Source organism: Opisthocomus hoazin, chromosome 12, assembly GCF_030867145.1.
Source record: "Opisthocomus hoazin isolate bOpiHoa1 chromosome 12, bOpiHoa1.hap1, whole genome shotgun sequence".
Classification (NCBI taxonomy): Eukaryota; Metazoa; Chordata; class Aves; order Opisthocomiformes; family Opisthocomidae; genus Opisthocomus; species Opisthocomus hoazin.
The window spans coordinates 1,107,966-1,129,411 of record NC_134425.1 but is presented as its reverse complement, the minus strand read 5'-3'; the positions used below and the strand labels follow the sequence as shown (position 1 = coordinate 1,129,411).

The 21,446-nt window shown below is 64.9% G+C and overlaps 2 protein-coding genes across 2 annotated transcripts in view; one reads left to right on the top strand and one right to left on the bottom strand.

The window, feature by feature from the left end:
* The window catches only part of GSE1 (Gse1 coiled-coil protein), a 111,629-nt gene extending 100,444 nt beyond the window's left edge, over nt 1-11,185 (top strand). Inside the window, 12 exon segments of the mRNA XM_075433553.1 lie at nt 203-394; nt 1,985-2,307; nt 2,648-2,972; nt 5,729-6,188; nt 6,190-6,310; nt 6,880-6,992; nt 7,115-7,385; nt 7,535-7,642; nt 7,783-8,154; nt 8,630-8,896; nt 9,271-9,374; nt 10,449-11,185. Of these exon segments, the coding sequence (XP_075289668.1) occupies nt 203-394; nt 1,985-2,307; nt 2,648-2,972; nt 5,729-6,188; nt 6,190-6,310; nt 6,880-6,992; nt 7,115-7,385; nt 7,535-7,642; nt 7,783-8,154; nt 8,630-8,896; nt 9,271-9,374; nt 10,449-10,583 (2,791 nt within the window). The 3' untranslated portion in view covers nt 10,584-11,185.
* Nucleotides 11,033-17,467, bottom strand: GINS2 (GINS complex subunit 2). Its single transcript, XM_075433554.1, has 6 exons — nt 17,315-17,467; nt 16,553-16,667; nt 15,637-15,736; nt 14,477-14,603; nt 14,045-14,171; nt 11,033-11,243 (listed from the first exon to the last, which is right to left on the bottom strand). The coding sequence occupies exons 1-5, from the start codon at nt 17,402-17,404 to the stop codon at nt 14,046-14,048; spliced, it is 558 nt and encodes a 185-aa protein (XP_075289669.1). The 5' UTR covers nt 17,405-17,467; the 3' UTR covers nt 11,033-11,243; nt 14,045.
* Between the last annotated feature and the right edge of the window lie 3,979 nt (nt 17,468-21,446).

Below are 21,446 nucleotides of genomic sequence, written 5' to 3'. Positions count from 1 at the left end.
GGGGCGGGGGGACGAGCCCTGGGGGCTGGGGAGGTGGGAGCCTGATCCCGGGAGGACGGGTGGGCTGCACTGAGGGCATTTTGGGGCTCTCCAAACGCCCTCCCGGCAGAAGGCAGCCCCTGTCCTGCCATGGATCGCTCCCTGGGGTGGGAATTGGGGGTTCCTCCCCCCACCCCGCGCTGAGCATCCCTGTCTTCTCCAGGATGGACGAGTCGTACTGCCTGTCGGCGCTGCGGTCCCCGTTCTACCCGCTGCCGGCGCCGGGCTCGCTGCCGCCCCTGCACCCCTCGGCCATGCACCTGCACCTCTCGGGGGTCCGGTACCCCCCCGAGCTCTCGCACTCCTCCCTCTCCGCCCTGCAGTCTGAGCGCATCTCCAGCCTCGCCGCCGAGAGGTACGGGGGGACAATGGCCGGGGGGACAACGGCCGGGGCACCCCAGGGGGTGCGAACAGGCGTCTGGGCGTTGTTTGGGGGTTCTTTTGGCTGAGGGCCGGCAGACGTCATTGCCAAGCCACTCTCCATCATCTTTGAAAGGTCCTGGAGGGCAGGAGAGGTGCCCGAGGACTGGAGGAAGGCCAGTGTCACTCCAGTTTTCAAAAAGGGCGAGAAGAACCCAGGGAACTACAGGCCGGTCAGCCTCACCTCCATGCCTGGAAGGGTGATGGAGCAGCTCGTTCTGGAGGTCACCATCAAGCAAGTGGAGGAAAGGAAGGTTCTCAGGAGTAGTCAGCATGGATTCACCGAGGGGAAATCATCCCTGACCAATCTGATAGCTTTCTGTGATGGCGTGGTTGGCTGGGTAGATGAGGGGAGAGCCGTGGATGTTGTCTACCTCGGCTTCAGCAAGGCTTTCGACACGGTCTCCCATAACATCCTCCTAGGGAAGCTCAGGAAGTGTGGGCTGGAGGAGTGGTCGGTGAGGTGGATCGAGAACTGGCTGAAGGGCAGAGCTCAGAGGGTTGGCATCAGCGGCGCGGAGTCTGGTTGGAGGCTGGTAACCAGTGGTGTCCCTCAGGGGTCAACACTGGGCCCAGTCTTGTTTAACTTCTTCATCAACGACCTGGATGAAGAGTTAGAATGTACCCTCAGCAAGTTTGCTGGTGACACCAAACTGGGAGGAGTGGTGGACACACCGGCAGGCTGTGCTGCCATCCAGCGTGACCTGGACAGGCTGGAAAGTTGGGCAGAGAGGAACCTGATGAGGTTCAACCAGGGCAAGGGCAGGGTCCTGCGCCTGGGGAGGAACAACCCCAGGCACCAGTACAGTCTTGGGGTGGACCTGCTGGAGAGCAGCTCTGCGGAGAGGGACTGGGAGTGCTGGTGGACGACAGGGTGACCATGAGCCAGCAGCATGCCCTGGGTGCCGAGAAGGCCAGTGGGATCCTGGGGTGCATTAGGAGGAATGTGGCCAGCAGGTCGAGCGAGGGTCTCCTCCCCCTCTGCTCTGCCCTGGGGAGGCCCCATCTGCAGTGCTGGGTCCAGTTCTGGGCTCCCCAGTTCCAGAAAGATGAGGAGCTGCTGGAGAGAGCCCAGCGGGGGGCTGCGAGGATGAGGAGGACACTGGAGCATCTCTCCTACGAGGAGAGGCTGAGGGAGCTGGGCTTGTTCAGCCTGGAGAAGAGAAGGCTGCGAGGGGACCTAATAAATGCTTATAAATATCTGCAGGGTGGGGGTCAGGAGGACGGGGCCAGACTCTTTCCAGTGGTGCCCAGCGACAGGACAAGGGGCAACGGGCACAAACTGAAGCAGAGGAAGCTCCAGCTGAACCCGAGGAAGAACTTCTTCCCTCTGAGGGTGCCGGAGCCCTGGCCCAGGCTGCCCAGGGAGGCTGTGGAGTCTCCTTCTCTGGAGATATTCCAGCCCCGCCTGGCCGCGGTGCTGTGCCGCCTGCTCTGGGTGACCCTGCTGGGGCAGGGGGCTGGGCTGGGGGATCACCGAGGTCCCTTCCAGCCCCGCCATGCTGGGTTCTGTGGTTCTTTGCAGGCTGCAAATGGACGAGGAGCTGCGGCAGAGGGAGCGGGAGCGCGAGCGGGAGCGGGAGAAGGAGCGGGAGCGAGAAGCCGACCGGGAGCGGGAGAAGGAGCGCGAACGGGAGCGGGAACGCGAGAAGGAGCTGGAGCGAGAGAGGGAGAAGGAGCGGGAACGGGAGCTGGAGCGGCAGCGGGAGCGCGCCCGGGAGAAGGAGCTGAGCATGGTGAAAGCCCTGGAGGGGCCGTTCCTGCCCGTGGCCGAGCTGCACGGGCTGCGGGGGCACCCGGCCGAGGAGCGGGGCAAGCCGGCCGAGCCGCTGGCGCCGGGCAGAGCAGGTAAGGACCCCGCGGGGGGCACCGGGGGGGCTGTCGCCGTCGGCACGGCTTGCCACGCTCCCCTTCCCCTTCCAGATGGCACGGCGGAGGGGTTCGGTGGCCCCGGGGGTGGCTCGGGACGGAGCTGGGCTCTGCCGGCTGCCAGCTCGCTGTGCCAGCAGCCCCCTGCCCGCGGCTCGCCCTGTGCCGTCCGACTCGGTGCCGCTCGGCGGGCAGCCCCCCGCCCGCAGCGACGCCTGGGGGGCCCTGCGCACCCCGAGATGCCCTGACAGCCGGCGTCAGGCGCGGGCAGCCGCACCGTTCCGTGCCCTGACTCTGCGGCACCCCGTTTCCACCCCAGAGAAACTCAAGGACTCGGTGCTGCCGACGCCGAAGCCGATCCCGCACCCGCTGCACGCGCCGCCGGGCGCCCACCACGCCGTGCCCAGCCTCATCCCCAACCACAGCGTCTTCCCGCTGCCGGGCAGCAGCGCGGCCACCGCGCTGCTCATCCACCGCACCAACGAGGAGGAGAAGTGGCTGGCCCGGCAGCGCCGGCTGCGCCAGGAGAAGGAAGATCGCCAGTCCCAAGTCTCGGAGTTTCGGCAGCAGGTGCTGGAGCAGCACCTCGACATGGGGCGCGCCCCGAGCCAGCCCGAGCCCGAGCATCGGCCCGAGCACCCCAGGTAGGGACGCTGCCAGCCCCGCGCCGCGGGTGGAGCTGCCCCCAGAGACCTGAGGGCGTTTTTTCAGCCGTCCCTGCTGGGATACCCGGATGTAGGCGTAGATATGGACACAGATATATCAGTAGGTACAGATACAGGTGTACAGACAGATACAGCTACAGATATAGGTAGACAGATAGATACAGCTATGGATACAGTATAGACAAATATAGATAGATAGATAGATAGATAGATAAATAGATAGATATAGATATATAGATAGATTAATAGATATCTATAGATGCTATATATAGAGAGAGAGATATAGATATCTATAGATAGATTATATCTAGATTGGTATCTATAGATATCTATAGAGATAGATATCTATAGATAGATTATATCTAGATTGGTATCTATAGATATCTATAGAGATAGATATCTATAGATAGATTATATCTAGATTGATAGATACCTATAGATACTATATATAGATATATATAAATAGAGAAAGGTAGATAGATATCTATAGATAGAATATATCTATTGTCTATAGCTATAGCTATAGCTATCTATATACCTATATCTATAGCTATATCTGTCTATGCATCTATATATAGCCTGGAGCTATAGCTAGCTCCAGATACTATAGATACTGTATATAGATATATATATAGAGAAAGGTAGATAGATAGACATCTATAGATAGATTATATCTATATCTATTGTCTATACCTATATCTATAGCTATATCTTTATCTATCTATATACCTATATCTATAGCTATATCTGTCTATACATCTATATATAGCCTGGAGCTATAGCTAGCTCCATATACTATAGATATATATAGAGAGAAAGGTAGATAGATATCTATAGATAGATTATATCTATATCTATATATCTATATCTATTGTCTATACCTATATCTATAGCTATAACTCTATATATATACCTATATCTATAGCTATATCTATCTATACGTCTATATATAGCCTGGGGCTATAGCTAGCTATGGCTATAGCTATCTGGATAGCTATAGGCAGCTATAGATCTAGCTATAGATACAGGATTTTCCCCCATCACCCCGTGGCTGTGCACCCCCCGCTCGCTGGCTCCGGGTAGGCGGCATCCCGCAGCCGTGCCCCTCGCTCCTCGCCCATCCCCGTCAGCAGAAGCCGCCGCGCTCGGCCGGTCCCCGTCGCGCGGTGCCAGCCAGGCCGGCTGCGCTGGCAGCGCCGGCCGGTGCCGGTGCCCGACATCTGCGCGGCGGCGGGCGACGAGCCCGGGAGGTGGCCGGGGGCCAGCGGCGCGCGGCCAGGTGCTGCCCGGGCACCCAGCACTGCTGATTGCAGCGCGCTCTCGAGCAGCGGGCCCGGGCGGCGGGGTGCCCCGCTTAGGGTGGGACACGTGCCCCAGCCCCAGGGGTTTTGGGGGGGCCGAGGAGCCTGCCTGCCCCCCCTGAGTGACAGGGGCTTGCTCGCTGCCGTTGCTGAGCGCTTCAGCGGCGCGGGCTGATCCCGCCGGCTCCGCCGCCAGCTCCCTTTGTTATTTTTGGGTATCCAGGGGATTAGCGCGGCTCATGGAGGATAATAAGGAGCGGATCGCGGCGCGGCACAAAGGCGAGCGCCCGCCGCAGCCTCCCTTCCCCGTCTGCTCCTCCCGCCCCACACCGGGGAGGACAGAGCAAGGTCACCCCGAACCACCCCCAGCTGGGGGACACCCCGTTGCCGTCCCCATCCTCATTCCCATCCCTATCCTCATCCCCATCCTTATCCTCTCCCCCGTCCCAATCCTCGCCCCCATCCTCATCTCCATCCCCATCCTTATCCTTGCCCCCATCCCAGTCCTTGCCCCCATCCTCATCCACATCCTCATCCTCTCCCCCATCCTTATCCTCGCCCCCATCCTCATCCCCATCCCCATCCTCATCCTCTCCCACACCCCAATCCTCGCCCCCATCCTCATCTTCATCCCCATCTCCATCCCCATCCTTATCCTCGCCCCCATCCCAATCCTTGCCCCCATCCTCATCCCCATCCTCATCCTCTCCCCCACCCCAATCCTCATCTCCATCCTCATCCCCATCCTCATCCTCTCCCCCATCCCAATCCTCATCTCCATCCCCATCCCCAACTTCATCCTCGCCCCCATCCCAGTCCTCGCCCCCATCCTCATCTCCATCCCCAGCCCCCTCCGTGTCCTCGGCCCCATCCTCCTCCCTGTCCCCCTCCCGGGGCCGCCTGCGTCCGGCGGGGAGGGAGAGGGACCGATCCCCGGCCGGGCGGGCGATGCTTCCCGCCGGCGGTGACGCGGAGCCGGTGGCGGTGCTGAGCTGGCCGGGCTGCTCCGTGCCGGCGGTGACGCGGAGCCGGTGGCGGTGCTGAGCTGACCGGGCTGCTCCGTGCGCGGAGCTCTGGGGCGCCGGAGCGGAAAAGCGTTAAATGCCCAGCTTGGGCGCATCAAACGTTGATCCGGCCGTCGGGCCGGCTCCGTCCCCCTGTCCGGGAGGGTCGCACCGAGGTGCTGCCCTCACTGCCGGGACAGCGGGGCAGTGCCAGGGCCGGGGGCTTTCCTGTCCCCGCGGTGGGCAGCGGGGGGGGTCCCTGCCCGGCGCCCCGCGGATGCAGCTGCGTCGCTGCCCCTCGTCCCTGGGGGCTGCGGCGCGGGGGGGTGAGCGTGGCAGCCCCACAGACCCCTCGGGCCGGCCCCGATGGGCGCGTTTCTGCCCCAGAAGCAGCCTGGTGCCCGTCACCTCTCCGCTCCTCTCCCCGCAGGTCGGGATCGAGCCGCCACGAGCCGAGCGGCCGGGAGCCGGGGCAGCACTTCGGCGGGCCCCCGCCGCTCATCTCCCCCAAACCCCAGCACCACCCCGTCGCCACGTCCCTCTGGAACCCCGTCTCGCTGATGGAGAGCCCCCCCGAGCCCCCCCGGCGCCTCCCCGAGCCCCACGCCCTCCACGGCCACCCGGCCCCCTTCGAGCCCGGCCGGCAGGGCATCCCGCTGGTGAAGGTGGAGAGGGTCTTCTGCCCCGAGAAGCTGGAGGAGGGGGCGAGGAAGAGGGATGCCCTGGAGAAATACCCCCCGGGACGGGAGCCCGGCGCCCCGGAGCACGGGGGCTTCACCCACGCCCCCTTCCTCGCCGAGCTGGAGAAGTCCACGCAGAGCATCCTGAGCCAGCAAAGACCCCCGACCACCCCCTTCGCCGAGGCCACCAAGCCCAGCTCGCCCTACCGGCCCCCCCCCGCCGCGTGCCCAGGACCCCATGTACATCTACGACGAGTTCGTGCAGCAGCACCGCCGGCTCGTCAGCAAACTGGACCTGGAGGAGCGCCGGCGGCGGGAGGCCCGCGAGAAAGGTGAGGTGCTGGGCTCGCACCGCGCCGGGGACCCCCCGCCGGCACCGGGACCCGGCCGTGGTGGGGCGGCCGGTGGGTCTCGGGGGTGCCGCAGCCTGGGAAGCGAACGCTCTCGTGAAGCCGAGCGGCTCGGTAAATCCTCCGCTCTCGACATGCCCAATTAATAAATGATGAACCGAGGCTAATAAGCGGGCTTTAAATATTAATGGGACTGCACGAGCGGGGAGGAGAACAGCGGCGGGGAGGAGACGGGGCGCTGCGGGGATGGGGGGCTCAGGCAGAGCCTCCCCCCCGGCCGTGCCCTGCTGAGCCCCTGCCACCCGTCCCAAAGTGACGCTGAGCGGGGGCACGGGGGCGGGCGATGCCCCCCAGGGTCCCACAGCTGGTGGAAGGGGGACGGGGCTCCGCTGGGTTGCACCCCCCGCCCCGCTGGGACCGGCGTTGGACCCCCCCCAGCAGCATCCCACCTCGCTGCTCCAGCACCCTGCTGCACCCCCCCTCCCCAGCGGGGTCCCGGCAGGTCCCCGCGGGGTCCCCGCGGTCTCACGCCAGCCTCTCCCCGTCCCCAGGTTACTACTACGACCTGGACGACTCCTGCGACGACAGCGACGAGGAGGAGGTGCGGGCCCATCTGCGCTGTGTGGCCGAGCAGCCCCCGCTGAAGCTGGACACGTCCTCCGAGGTACGGCCGCCGGCCCCGCTGCCCCGGCTCTGGGGGGCTCAGGGGTGGGCTGAGGATGAGGATGGGCATGGGGACCGGTCCGGGGGTGACCCTGCTCTGCTCTCCCGCCGTCGGCGCCCCAGAAGCTGGAGTTCCTGCAGCTCTTCGGCCTCACCACGCAGCAGCAGAAGGAGGAATTGCTGAGCCAGAAGCGGCGCAAACGCCGGCGGATGCTGCGCGAGAGGAGCCCCTCGCCGCCGACCGTGCAGAACAAGCGCCGCACCCCCTCCCCGCGCCTCCCGCTCTCCACCCGCTACAGCCCCGACGAGATGAACAACAGCCCCAACTTCGAGGAGAAGAAGCGCTTCCTCACCATCTTCAACCTCACGCACATCAGCGCCGAGAAGAGGAAAGGTAACAGCCATGCCCCGTGCACGCGCGGGGCCAGCGCCGGCGTGGGGGGGGGCTCTGGTTTGGGGGTGCCGTGGAGGGGTCCCGCCTGGGGCCGGCAGCTCGCTCTGCTGAGCAGAGGCTACACTAAACCTCAGCTTCCCATGCCGCAGACAAGGAGAAGCTGGTGGAGATGCTGCAGGCCATGAAGCAGAAGACCACGCCGGCCGCCGTGGTGGTGAAGAGCTCCCCGCGGGACAGCCCCAGCGGCCCCGCCGCCGGTAAGGACCCCGCCCCGGCGCTTCCCTGGCTGGGGGCTGGCCGGGAGCACCCCCTGCCCGGCGGGTGGGGGGCTCGGCTTTGCCGTGCGGGGGTCGCGGAGCCCCGACGGCAGCCGACTCTGCTCCTTCTCTGCCCGAAGAGCCCCCGGTGCCGGCGCTGCTGCTGGATCCGGACAGACCCGTGGGCATCGCCGTGTCCATGCCGGAGGCGCAGAAGGCGGCGGAGCCGGGCAGGTTGGACCAGCTGAGAGCCCAGGAGCTGCCCAGGGCGAAGGAGCCGGCCGCCGCGCCGGGCGAGAAGCCGCGGCTGAGCGATGGGCACGCCGGGAAGAAGGCGCTCAGCATCCTCGGCTACGTCAGGGGACCCCTGCCCAAGGACATCCCGGTGCCGCTGTCCCACAGCATGAACGGCAAGAGCAAGCCCTGGGAGCCCTTCGTGGCCGAGGAGTTCGCCCACCAGTTCCACGAGTCGGTGCTGCAGTCCACCCAGAAGGCGCTGCAGAAGCACAAAGGTAACGGGGGGGGGGGGGGGCGGGGTGCCCCCGGGGCAGCATCTCGGCGGGGGGGAGACCCCCCTCGTCCCCCCACCGGGGTCTGGCACCGCTGAGGGCACAAAACCCAGCGGCAGCCTCGTGGCTGGAGGATCCCTGGAGCTCGCTGAGGAGGACAGACAGACAGCAGGCCCTGGGCTGACGCGGCTCCGTCCCCCCCCGAGCTCGCTCCTGTCAATGAGCGAGGAAAATAATTACCCCAGGGCACAGGGGGTGATGAAAACTCACGGAAGGTGCTGCAGCCCCCCCAGAAATGGCTGAGGTGGGGGGGGGAGATTAATCCCTCACGGGGCCACGGTGGGGACGGGGACGGGGACTTGGACAGGGGCTGACGCTCGGTGCCTGCAGTGGGGACAGGGACGGGGACAGGGGCTGATGCTCGGTGCCCGTGATGGGGTTGGGGACGGGGACGGGGGCTGACGCTCGGTGCCCGCAGCGGGGACGGCCGCGCTGACGGCGGAGCAGAACCACAAGCTCGACGCCTCCATCCACTACAACATCCCCGAGCTGCAGGCGTCCAGCCGCCTGGCCGGGCCCCCGCACAACGGCACGGCCGAGGGGCCGCTGCCCCACCGGGCACTGCCCCGCGACTCAGCCTCCGAGGAAGATGAGGAGGAGGAGGAGGAAGAGGAGGAGGACTACCCCAGGCCCAAGTGGCAAGGGATCGAGGCAATTTTTGAAGCTTACCAGGAGCATATAGAAGGTAGAGGATGGGGGGGTGGGCAGGGAGGGTAAATCCTTGTTTCGTGCCTCAGTTTCCCCGAGTGAAACCACCCCACGCCTCGACCGGGCGTCCCTGGCTCCCGCTGGGATGGGGTGGGGAGGTGCCTGAGGCTCTCCGTCACCGCAGGAGCAGCACAAGTAGCAGCGAGCGCTGGTGTAAATTGATGTGTGTGTGAAAAATTCATGCTCACAGCTGCCCAGTGCCCTCCCGGCGGGACCCGGAGGTTCCCCGCGGGCAGGGCTGGGCAGAGCCCGGCGCGGGGCTGGCGTCCTCCGCGGCAGCACCGCGTGCTCGGGCGCGGTCGGGCTGGCGGAGCCGGCGCTCAGCCCCTTTGCCCCCTTTGGGCCCTGCAGAACAGAACCTGGAGCGCCAGGTGCTGCAGAGCCAGTGCCGGCGGCTGGAGGCCCAGCACTACAGCCTGAGCCTGACGGCGGAGCAGCTTTCGCACAGCATGGCGGTGAGCCCCCGCGGCGAGGCGCCCAGTCCCCCCGCAGCCACCCCTCCGCCTCCCTGCACCCGTCCCCCGCAGTGCCCTGTCCCCGCAGTGCCCTGTCCCTGCAGTGTCCCATGCCCTGCAATGCCCTGTCCCCTAAGTGCCCTGTCCCCCTACAATGTCCCATCCCCTGCAATGTCCTGTTGCCCTGCAGTCCCCCATGCCCTGCAGTCCCCCGTCCCCTGAAGTGCCCTGTCCCCTTGCAATACCCCATGCCCTGCAGTCCCGTCCCCTGCAGTGCCCTGTCGCCCTGCAATGTCCCATCCCTTGCAATGTCCCATCCCCTGCAATGCCCCATCCCCTGCAATGCCCCATGCACTACAATGCCCTGTCCCCTAAGTGCCCTGTCCCCCTGCAATGTCCCGTCCCTTGCAATGTCCTGTCGCCCTGCAGTGCCCCGTCCCCTGCAGTGCTCTGTCCCCTTGCAATGCCCCATGCCCTGCGATGTCCCATCCCCTGCAATGCCCCATCCTGTTGCAAGTCCTGTCCTCTGCAGTGCCCCATTCTTGCAATGCCCGTTCCCTGCAGTGCCCTGTCCCGGCAGTGCCCTGTCCCCTGCAATGTCCCCATCCCCTGCAATGTCCTGTCCCCTTGCAGTGCCCTGTCCCCTGCAATGTCCCCATCCCCTACAATGTCCTGTCCCCTTGCAACACCCCATCCCCTACAATGCCCCGTCCCCTGCCATGCCCCATCCCCTACAACGTCCCCTCCCCTGCAATGCCCGTTCCCTGCAGTGCCCTGTCCCCTTGCAGTGCCCTGTCCCCTGCAATGTCCCCATCCCCTGCAATGTCCTGTCCCCTTGCCACACCCCGTCCCCTACAATGCCCCCTCCCCTGCTGTGCCCCATCCCCTACAACGTCCCCTCCCCTGCAATGCCCCATCCCTGTAGTGCCCTGTCCCCCAAATGCCCTGTCCCCCCAGCTGCCCCAACCCCTGCAGTGCCCCCCCCAGTCACCCCCCACGGGGCACCCAGGCGAGCCCGGCGCCCCCCGGGGGTCCCGTCCCCGCTGACCGTGCCTCTCGCCGGGCTGCCCGCAGGAGCTCCGGACGCAGAAGCAGCAGATGGTGTCGGAGCGCGAGCGCCTGCAAGCCGAGCTGGAGCACCTGCGGAAGTGCCTTGCCCTGCCGGCCCTGCACTGGGCTCGGGGCTGCTTCAAGGGCTACCCCAGGTGACGCTCCTTGGGCCGGGCCGAGCTTATAGTCTAGAAATAATAATCTATTTTATTACCTTGAATATTTAATATTTTTCACTGGGAGGTTTGAAGCTAAAAAAATAAAATTTAAAAAAAAAAAAACCAACAACCAAACAAAAAAAACCCAAACGGAGAATGTGCCATGCATGAAGCAAAGGAGCGCGGGAGCCCGCGCGACGGCCGCCAGCCCCCGGCGCGTCCCCGCCGTCCCCTGCGCCAGCCCGGGCCCCGCGGCCCCTCCACCGCACACACTTCCTAGCGCTCTTTTTGGGAGGGGGGGTATTTTTTTTTGTTTTGTTTTATTTTTCTTTTTTTTTTTAAATTACAACGAAAGACTCCACCGCCAACACTAACGCCGGCGGAGCCCCGCGGGGCCGGGTGCGGGACGGCCGGCCAGCCGAGCGCGCGGCCACGGCACGGCGCCGGGAGCTGCCCCGGCCCGGGGCTGCCCGCTGGAAATGCACTTCGCTGTCAAACAATAAAGTCAATAAACCGGTTGAAGGCACCTTTCTGTTCCTGTCTGGCGGGGAGGGGGCACGGACGCGCGGCGGCGGCGCGCCCCGGCGCGGTGACCTCGTCGGAGCCACTCACTGCAGTTTGGCGACTGAAGAGTCACGAAATAAGGTGCTTCGGCCTTGTACTGTGTATATATATTAAAAAAAGAAAAGTTTTGTATGTTTTTATTGCTTTAATTATTGTTATAAAAAGCTTGCTTTTTTTTTTTAATACGTTTCTGCCTTTTTTTTTTTTTTTCCTTTTTTATTTTTCCTTCCTCCCCCATCTCCCTCCCCTTTTTTTTTTATTTTTTCTTCTTTGGCAAAAGGATTAACTGGCTTTTGGTGTTTGTACTGCTGGTCAGGACAGAAAAGATACTGAAGTGTTTTAAAAACCTTTAAAACCAGGAAAAACAAATGCCCTTTCCCGCGGGCAGGTGCTGTCCCCGCAGTCCCCCGGAACGCGGCGCGGAGCCCTCCCGCTGCCCCCGCCGCCCGGGTGGGTGGGGGGTTTTGCCCTTTTCCCGTGGTTTCGGGTGTTTTTCTGGCCCCGCCGGGCAGCTGCGGGTGCCGCGGGGCCGGGCGGTTTCTCAGCCGTGCGTGGGCTCCGTCTGCCAAATGACAACTCCAGCGTGGCCGCAGGGCTGGGGACGGGTGGCACGGGGTGTCCTCGCCCCCCGACACCGAGACCATCAGGGCTTGGGTCGGTGGCACCACGGGGACAAGCGGGGTCGCGCCCGTCCTGCCCACCCCGGGGCCGGCTCGGGCGGCCGGGTCGGGCTCAGCACCCCGCGGGGCCGCTTTCTGATCATCGCGTGCCCCAGCTCCCTGGGGAGGCTTTCTAATTTTTTTTTTGTTTTGACATTTTAAAATTATTTATTAATTTTTTAACATTCGCCACGAGACAAGCTCACGTCTACGGGAAAAGGTGACCTCTGCTTGCTGCTTTAAATTCCCTTGTTGCGCTCGCAAAGAAAGCATTATCCCCCCCCCCCCCCCCCGCTCCCGCATCTCCCATTGGCCTCACCAAAAAAAAAAAAATATAAAAGCTGTGCAAGATTAAAAAGCAAAATGCCCTTGTGACAGAAATTAGTTTAATCTTTTTTAAATCCCCACGCGCATCGCCAGCCTCTGGCCTCGCCGCTGCCAGCGCCGGGCTTCGCCATGAATTCTACCGCTCGCTGCGCGCCTCGCGTTTCCCTTCCCGCGTGCTGGGGGGGTTGAGGGGGGGGAGCTGGGGATGGAAAATCCTCGGCAAATCTCTCAGCGCCGCCGCGCGCGAGGGAGCCGCGGGCAGGAGCCTGCGGGGACGCAGCCTTGCGTCGGAGCAGCTCCTGTGCTGGGACCCCCCCCCCCCAGCCCATAATCCCATATTTTGGACCGATTTCTCACAATAACTCCCCCGGGGCACGGTGACCGGCCTGTCTGTCCCTGCCCCGCGCAGATCCGCGCGAGGGGCTGCGCCGAGCCCAGCAGGGCGGCGATAACGAGCAGGCAGGGCAGAGCCCGCGGGGCAGGCGGAGGCTGTGAGAGAGAACAAAACCCCACAGCCCGAAAAAGGGGGAAAACAAAACCCCCTAAACATGTTTTAAGTGTACTTGTTCGAATTAATTGTCATGTAAGATATTATTTGTTGAATGTAGCAATTAGGTATTTATGAATTTATTGCTGTACTTTCTGAAAACACCCAGGAAAAAAAAAAATAAACTCTTCCGAAACGACAGCAAAGAATTCTTTCTCCCCCACGGCGGTGGGGAAACAGCCCCGCTCCGAGCATCCCCCGGCCTTGCCGGAGCCCTGCAGCGGGCGGGCGGGCAGATGGCAGGCAGCAGGGCAGGCAGCGGGGCAGGCAATGGGGCAGGCAGCAGGGCAGACAGTGGGCAGGCAGCGGGGCAGAGGGCAGGCAGCAGGGCAGCGGGGCAGAGGGCAGGCAGCGGGGCAGGCAGCGGGGCAGATGGCAGGCAGAGGGGCAGGCAGCGGGGCAGAGGGCAGGCAGAGGGGCAGGCAGAGGGGCAGATGGCAGGCAGAGGGGCAGGCAGCGGGGCAGAGGGGCAGGCAGAGGGGCAGGCAGCAGGGCACAGGGCAGGCAGAGGGGCAGGGCAGGGGGCAGGACAGGCAGCAGCTGCGCCGATGCTCGGGGCAGGCAGCGCTGGGCGCTCGCCGCCGCGGGGTTCCAGCCGGCGCTTCCCCCCTGCCCTGCCCGTCTCGTCTGCCCGGGGGATCCTGCCCTCGGCGGCCGCTCTGCGCCGGGGAACGGGGCCGCGGCCAGCGAGAGCTGCGGGTGTTTCCAGGCACGTTTAACCCGCGTCCGCCCGCTGCGCGGCTGCGGCAGAACGCAGGGACTCGGTTGATGCCGTTCAGCTGCAATTCTGTTTCATTTTTTTTTCCTACGCAGTTTCAGATTAAAACAAAACAAAGGCAGACGTGTGGCACTACGAGACAGCCTGGCTTCGGGGAGGGAAAGCCATTTTCTTTTGTCCTTCTCCAGAGCAGATGGATCTGCTTCCTGGCCGATCTCCCCGGCAGAGCAGCAGACACCTCTCGCTGCCCGCACACCTTCCCCCTCTCCCGGGCTCCCAAGAAAATTCCCGGCGAAGCACCGCCTGCAGATCTATCGCTTTCCAGCCGGCGTGGGGCCTGCGCTGCCCTCAGAAGCCCCCTCTCCGAAGCACACCCGCGCTCTCCAGGGCGGCGAGATCTGCCCGGGGGCCTCGAGCCGCCACCGGCCCCGCGCAGCTCCCTGCCCGCAGCCGAGCCGACCTCCCGCGCCTCGGCAGCTCCGGGGCCGCTCCCTGCGGCAGGGGAAGCCATGCCCGCGCGTGGCGCCGGGACGGGATGCCCGCGGCGGAGGTGCGGGTGGCTTCGGGGGGTGGAGGCTGCCCGGATAAAGGTCCAGGGGTGAGGAGCGGAGCCCGCACCCTCCCGCGAGGGCTGGCCTGGTGGGTACCTCAGAAGTCCTGGGAGTGGGCACTCTCGCCAGGCTGCAGGTTGGTCCGGAGCTTGTACATGTGGTCCAGGGCCTGAGTGAGGAAAGTCCCGGTCGTGTTGATCTCCATCAAGGTCAGGTTATCCAGCTAAAAGAGAAGAGAGCAGAACCTGGGGAAGCAGCCCTGCTGTGCAGAGGACGAGGGACGCGGCAGCAGCTCTGCAGCCCACGCTTCTCCTCCGGCGACGTCCCAAGGGCCCGGCCCGGCTGCACCCCGGCTCCAAGCAGCACGCGAGAGCACCCTCTCCGCAACGGCCTCAGCTCCCAGCCGACGCACCCGCAGCCCAGGAAAAACCTGCCCCAGCCAGCGTCCCCACGAGCAGCCCTCCTCCGCCGCCAGCCCCCGCGACCGCGCGGCACCCGGCACCCCGCCGGCACGGGGCTGGCGGGCACCTTGGCGTGAGCCTCCTGCTGCCGGACGAAGCTGTCCGCCGACAGCCGCAGCTTGGCCACCCGCGTGTCCCAGGTCTCCTTCACCAGCGTCCGGATCTCGTCGGCTCTGGGGATGTTGTCCGAGGCGCTGCGGGAGGAGAGCGGGCGGATCAGCACGGGCGGCGAGGGACGCGGCGCTACGGCACCGGCGTAAGCGGCGCTGGCAGTTCCTCCGCCCGCGGAGGCACCCGCGCAGCAGTTTGCTACGGAGGGAAAACATAAAACCTGCAACCCAGCATTAAAACCCAGCCTGGCAATTCTGCTGCTGGGGTTTTGGGGATAGTTTATTTACCCAGGAACGCTCAGCTCCGACGCAGCATCTGGTTCTCACCAGAATCCTTCTGCTCTGTAACTGTCCAGCTGGTGCCAGGCACGCAGAGAGCCAAATCCCGGCCGGAGTCGCGGGCAGCCAGGGAACCGCGAGGACTCGGCTGCGACGGCAGCCCCGGCTCCGCGCCGCTCCACCGCAGAGCGGTCAGCCCAAAGGACGGCGCGCGCGGTGCCGCGTCCTCCCGCTGCGGGGCTCAGCGCGGCCGCAAGGACCTCGAGGGGTCAGAGCCGCTCGCTCGGGCAGAGCTGTCGGGGCTGCTGCAGCGCGAGGGAAGGAGCCGCACGCCACGAGTGCATCGCCAGAGGGAACACTCTGCCGTAACCAAGGGCTTAAAGACCGAAGAGAAAAATTCCAGCCAGCACATTTTACAAGTGAAATGCCTCAGCAGGCAGGAGTTCCGACTCGGAATATCCCCGGCCTCCCGCTCCGCAGGCCGAGGAAAGAGGAGCTTTCCTCCTGAAGGAGAGCCAAGGAAGGAGCCTGGAGGGCTGAGGCTGCTGAGCAGGCTGCAGCCACGGACTGCGCTGCCGATCCTCAGGGCCTCCACGCTCGGCTGCTGCTCAATAAAGCGGCACAGCCCCAATTATCGGGCCGCAATCCCCAAGTTACTGAAACGCAAAGTTACCACGAGAAAACCCGCTGCAACGAGATCCTGGCACGCTGCGAAATCAACCTCCATTAACTCTCACTTTCCCACCGCCCTCTGGGGTTGCTGCCAACGAAAGCTTGAAAAATTGTCTGTGCAAGCAGGTACTCGGGCGGAAACCGTTACAGCACATTTCCTACTTACTAGTTCAGCAGCAGCTTTGTGAGCTCCATGTAGTAGGGACTGGGCATCGGCGTGAAGGTGTCCTCCTTACGTTCCTGGTCCCGGATTTCCTCCAGTTTTTCTAAAACACAACCAGGAGCGGTCAGGCATTGCCAGACCTTCACCTCTCCAGGCACATCTTTGCCCCCCCCCAGAAATCCACACGCTCTTCCTGCAGGACCGGCTGTGGCCGAGCCGGAATCCAGGTGCGGACAGAGAACGGTTTCCGCAGCGAAGCGCACACGGACGCTGACCGGGACACCGAAGCCGTGCTCCGCACGCCACGCCGGGAGCTGGTCCCTCCACCCCCGCAGCACTCGCGCTAACCGGTGTTTGTGCCCTCGAGCAAACGCAGCAGGAAGGCTCGGTACAGGGCTCCCCCCTACTGCACCTCCATCAGCCTTCACTGCTTGCCCTTCTCCATTTCCCCTGAGATGACAAAAGGGAGGGAGCCGTGATTCGCACTCATTCCAGAGCAAGAGGACCTCCCATTTCCGACACCCTCGAGGAAAACGACTTCATGGAGAGAAAGAACCGGCAATTCAAACAGACCTGTGCTCTCCGAGGTGCCGCTGCTCACAGAGCGTCACCCGAGGTTCCCAAAGCTCCTTCTGAGGAAGCCTTGCCAGAAGCAGCAGTGACCGCTGCTGAAGACGAGTGTCAGGGCCGGGGATCCAACCCAACCCTTGTTCTTCCTCCTCACTGGAGGAGAACACCTGGCTTCACTGGGAAGATTACATCTCCCGTCAATACAAAGAACCCCAGCGGTGGAACATCAGACCCTTCTCTCAGAGCTACTCTGTGTTTGCTGAATTGAGCTTCCCACTAACGGTGAAAATCAGAGATTGGTTTTTTTTATTTACGTCGTGTTTCCCAGGGCCGAAGCCGTCGTCCTTACCAACGTCCATCCACTCCGGAGGAACCAGCCGACACTTCTGCCTCTGCTTCAGACTGACAGCCAGCCAGACAGGCACTTCCACCGGCAAGCCGGGATTGAAAGGACCCAGATCTCCCTGGAAGACAAACCGAAGCCCAGAGTAAGGCGGCAGCGAGCGCTCGGGCACCGCCGCACTCGTCTGCTCCTCGGCCGTGTCAGGAGAGCTCGGGCTTCCAGGGGACTTTGGACAGCCAGAGTCAAACTGCACCTGAATTTCCTCCTCTCAGCCCCCTCCCCAACCCCACCACGCCGCAGCCCTGATCCCCCCAGCCCCTTCCCCTGCCCCACAGACCCTTGCCCTGCTCCCAGACGCCCCAGCCCGTCCCCAGTCCCCAGCCCCTGACCCCCAGCCCCAGCGCCCTCCTCTTAGTCCCAAGCCCCCCGCCCCGAGGCCCTGTCCTCAGCCTCCCTAGCTGCTGACCCCAGCCCCTGACCCCCAGTCCCTGTCCCCAATCCACAGCCCCTGGCCCCCAGTCCCCAGCCCCTCATCCCCAGAACCTGTCCCCAGTCCCCAGCCCCCAGCCCCTGTCCCCCAGTCCCTGTCCCCCAATCCCCAGCCCCTGACCCCAGTCCCCAGCCCCTGTCCTCAATCCCCAGCCCCTGACCCCCAGCCTCCCCCAGCTCCTGCCCCTCAGTCCCAAGCCCCCCGCCCCGATCCCCTCCCGCCCCCAGGCCCTGTCCTCAGCTCCCCCGGCCCCTGACCCCCGGCCCGGCCCCGCCGACCCCGATGAGGTGAATCCGGTCGAGGCTGAAGTTGGGCACGATCGTCACCAGCTCCTTCTCGGCCAGGAACTCCGCCTCGGCCGGCTCCATAGCGGCGGCGGTGGTGAAGAGACGCGGGCCGGCAACCGAACCGGCACCAGGACCGAACCGGAACCGGAACCGGGACCGGAACCGGGACCGTGCCCGCCTCCCCATTGGCTGCGCGGCGAGGACGCCCCGCCCACAGCGCCCCGCTTCCCGCCGCCGGGCGCGTTTTCGCGGTCTCCGCGTGGGGGCGGGGCCTGACGGAGCTCGGAGCAGGCTGATTGGCTCCCCGCGGGCGGCGCTGGCCGTCCATTGGCTATCGTGGCGCACCCCTTTCTGATTGGCTCTTCTACTCGCGCCGCGCTCCGGCTGAGGCCCCGCGGCCGGTCCCGGCGGGGGGAGGTCTGGGTCGGTCTCAGAGGAACCAATCCCGGTGCCCCCCGGCGGCGCTCGGCCAATCAGCGCTCAGCACTTGTTGCCGGGGCGCCGCGGGCCCCGCAGCGCCCCCGCCCGCAGCCTCGGCGCAACGAGCGCGGCGCCCGCTGCTGCCGCCCCCTGGCGGCCGGGAGGAGCAGTGCCCCGGGGACACGCGTGGGTCCCCCGCGGCTGTTTGTCCCTGTGCAGCCACCCGTGCTCAGGCGCCCGCCATCGTCCCTCCCTCCTCAGCCCGCTCTTCCAGCCCTCCACCCATCCATCCGCACCTTCATCCATCCGTCCAGTGACCGATCCATGCTCCATCCGCCCATCCACTCCTCCAGCCCTGCCTGCAACCACCCATCCAGCAACCCATCCGTGCCTCCATCTGTCCATGCCTCCATGCCTTTGTCTATTCACCCACACCCTTTTCCATCCACCCATTCACACTTCCATCTACCCTCCACTCGTCCATCCACACCTTCATCCATTCATCCGCACCTTCCTCCACCCATCCAGTGACCAATCCATGTTTCACCCATCCATCCACCCGTCCACCCACCCATCCAGCAACCCATCCATCCATATATCCATCCATCCATATATCCATCCATCCATGCATGCATCCGTCCATCCATCCACCCACCCACTGACCCATCCACCTACCCACCTGTCCATCCATCCCTCCATCCCTCCATCCCTCCCTCCCTCCATCCAGCCATCCATCCCTCCCTCCCTCCCTCCCTCCATCCCTCCCTCCCTCCCTCCATGACTCCCTCCCTCCCTCCCTCCATCCATCCCTCCATCCCTCCATCCATCCATCCCTCCCTCCCTCCATCCATCCCTCCATCCATCCCTCCATTCCCCCATCCATCCATCCCTCCCTCCATCCCTCCATCCCTCCCTTCCTCCATCCCTCCATCCCTCCCTCCATCCATCCCTCCCTCCCTCCATCTCTCCATCCCTCCATCCCTCCCGCCCATGTCCAGCCCAGCCCAGCGGCCGAAGCCCCCGCTCTGGGCGACGTCGGGGGGCTGCACCCCAGCTCGCAGCTCGCCGTGGAAGCATCCCCCCCCCCCCCCCAACGATGCCAGCCCTCCCCACGCGCCTGGGACTCAGCTTGGGGCACCCACGGGCGCGACCCCGACTCTCGGATTCCCCCCGGGCACCCCTGGGCTGGGCTGGGGGGCCCGGGCAGAGGCTCCCCCCCCCCCCCAGTAACCGCGCAGCCCCCGCAGCCCAGCCGCCCTGCGAACGGCTCCGCCGCGCTGCGACGCGACTCCACTCGCGTGTCTTTTGCCATCTGCTGCTGTCATTAACAAATTAAATTTCCATCTGCTCTCCCACCCCCGCCTCGGCGGGCGCCGGCGCTCCCCGGGCAGCGTCGCCCCGGCTCCCTTCCTCCGCCGCCGGGCTCCCCGACCCGGCTGGGGCCGCGGGGGCTGTCACGGAGCACCCCGCCTCTGGCCACCGGGCACAGGGTCAGCTTCGGGGTGGTCTTTGGGGGGACAGCCCCCCGCATCCCGCTCTGCCGACACGGCCCGGGGGACGCGGTGGGTGCCGAGCGGGGGGTGCCGAGCCCCGGGGGCTTTGTTCCCCACGGAGGAGCCGGACGCTGTCACCCCCTCCCCGGCCTTTGTGGGAAAAGGGAAAAAACCCGGCCACCGGTGTCCAAGCCCCCCGCGCCGCGGGTGCCCCCCGTGTCCCCGGCTCCATCCCGGGGACCCCCCGCTCAGCACCGGCTGCAGGGCCCCCCGCCGCGCCGGGGCTCGCGGGACAGCGTGGTCCCCGTGGGCGTGGGCGGCGTGACGACGATGGAGGGGACGCGCAGGTGCTTCTGGCCCGGGGGGGCCTCGGGGGTCCTCTGGCCGCCGTCCCCGCTGCTCACGCACGTCTTGACGCCTGCGGAGATGGGGAGGGGGCCGAGGAGGGGGGGAGGTCAGGTGTGGGGCTGCGGAGTCCCCCGCCTCGCCGCCCTCCTCCGCGCCGGCTCAACCCCTTACGACCCACCAGAGAATCCCCAGCCCCCCCAGCTCCTCCCCATGCTGGGTTTTGGGGTGTCCGATACCGGCGCAGGCCCCCCCGCCATGAGCAGATCCCTTTAATCCGCTTTTTGAACCAGGAGCAAAGCCCCGCGCGGCGCAGGCAACGGCCAGGGAGGTTTCAGCTCTTCCCGAGCAGGAAAACGCCCGGAGGGGACAGACACTGATATTTTTAATCTCTTTTTAATTAAGGATAAAGCCCTGCCTCGCAGAAGGGAGCCGGAAAAGGCGGGGGGTGTCTTTTATTCCATCCCAGCCTCCGAGCTCGTCGGGGGGGTCTGGAGGCTCGGGGGGACACTTAGGGGCTCTGCCCTGGATTTGGCGATTTGGGGCAGGATGGGGACTCCCTGGCTGCCTCAGTTTCCCCTCTCCGGTCACTCCAGGTCCCTGGGTCGGGCTGGGGGAGTCTGTGGGACCCCCCCCCCAAAATCCCCAGCCCCGACGCAGGGAGGGGGCACACGGGTGCAGGGCTCCTTTCTGGGTGACGCATCCAAAGCCGTGCCCATCGCAGCCAGCGTCTCACGCGGGTTTGGGGCTTGGGAAAAGCCGGGGAGGAAGCAGCTCCGCATCTTGGGGAGCGACGCTCATCAGCTCCCCTCCCTAATGACCCTCGCTTCATACGAGCTAACGGGAGACGCCATCTCCAGCCTTCGCCCCGCTCGCCCAACGCAGCGAGGCCAGGAGCATGGAAAGAAAAAACACGGCCGCCGCCAGCCCCAGCGTGAGTCCATTAAGAAAATTAAAGCTGGGGGGGAAAAGCAGCACGAGGAAAGCTCCTGGGTTGGAATATCCCTGGGGAGAGCAGAGCGATGGAGCACGAAGGATGCTCGGGGTCAGCCCGGAGGCCGGGAGCCGGGGTACCCCGGCTCCCGGCCTCCGGGCTGACCCCGAGCATCCCATCCACGCTGGCTCCTTCCCACCTCTAAGGAAACCCCACGCGTTTTCTTGAGAGGATGCTCGGGAGCAAAGGACGCAGGAGCGAGCGCAGGACCAGACCCTTCCATCTCTACGGGGCTGGGGAAATCTCCTCCGGGGTGATGCCCGCGCCACGCGTCGCATGAAATGCCACCGGGATGCCAGACCACGCCGGTCCTGCCCACGGCGGAGACATCTAAAGCTCCTCCACGTCTGACCCTCCCCGAGCTGCCTCCACGGACCCAGCGCCCACCCAAACCTACCTTTCAGGCAGGATAACTTGAGCCCCATGTTTTCATCCTCTTAGCGGGACCCAGGTCTCCAGGCTCGCCGCCGGGCGCTGCGGAAGAGAGGCGAGGGTTGCGGGAAGCGACGCCGGGCGGGAGGAGAACTCGATTCCTGGTTGAGAGCGTGCAGATATGTGTCCACACACACACCTATAGGCGCCGGGGCAGAGCAGGAAGCATGGCGGCTCGGCAGCAGAAACCGCTAGTGACGTCGCGGCGTTTTACTGAATCTCGGCCGCCGTTTCGGGAGGAACTTTTTGGGAGGGTGGAGAAGGAGCCCATTGCTGGGTGTGGGGGGGGTGTATGGGGGTGTCCCGTCCCGGCTTCTCCGCTCCTGGGGTCAGAGCTGCATTTGCAGGCGAGGCGGCGGCGAGCGGGAGGAATGGGGCTGTTCTGGGCCAAGGCAGCCGCCGCGTTCAGAGCAAACCTCGAGCCCAGGCGGGGCTGCCT

Excerpts from the sequence above, each read along its gene's own strand:
- GINS2 (XM_075433554.1), bottom strand. The coding sequence starts at position 17,404 with ATGGAGCCGGCCGAGGCGGAGTTCCTGGCCGAGAAGGAGCTGGTGACG. Across the intron at positions 16,668-17,314 it reads ACCGGATTCACCTCATCGGG|GGAGATCTGGGTCCTTTCAA; the intron begins GTCGGCGGGGCC and ends TTTGTCTTCCAG. Across the intron at positions 14,604-15,636 it reads ACAAAGCTGCTGCTGAACTA|CGCCTCGGACAACATCCCCA; the intron begins GTAAGTAGGAAA and ends CTCCTCCCGCAG.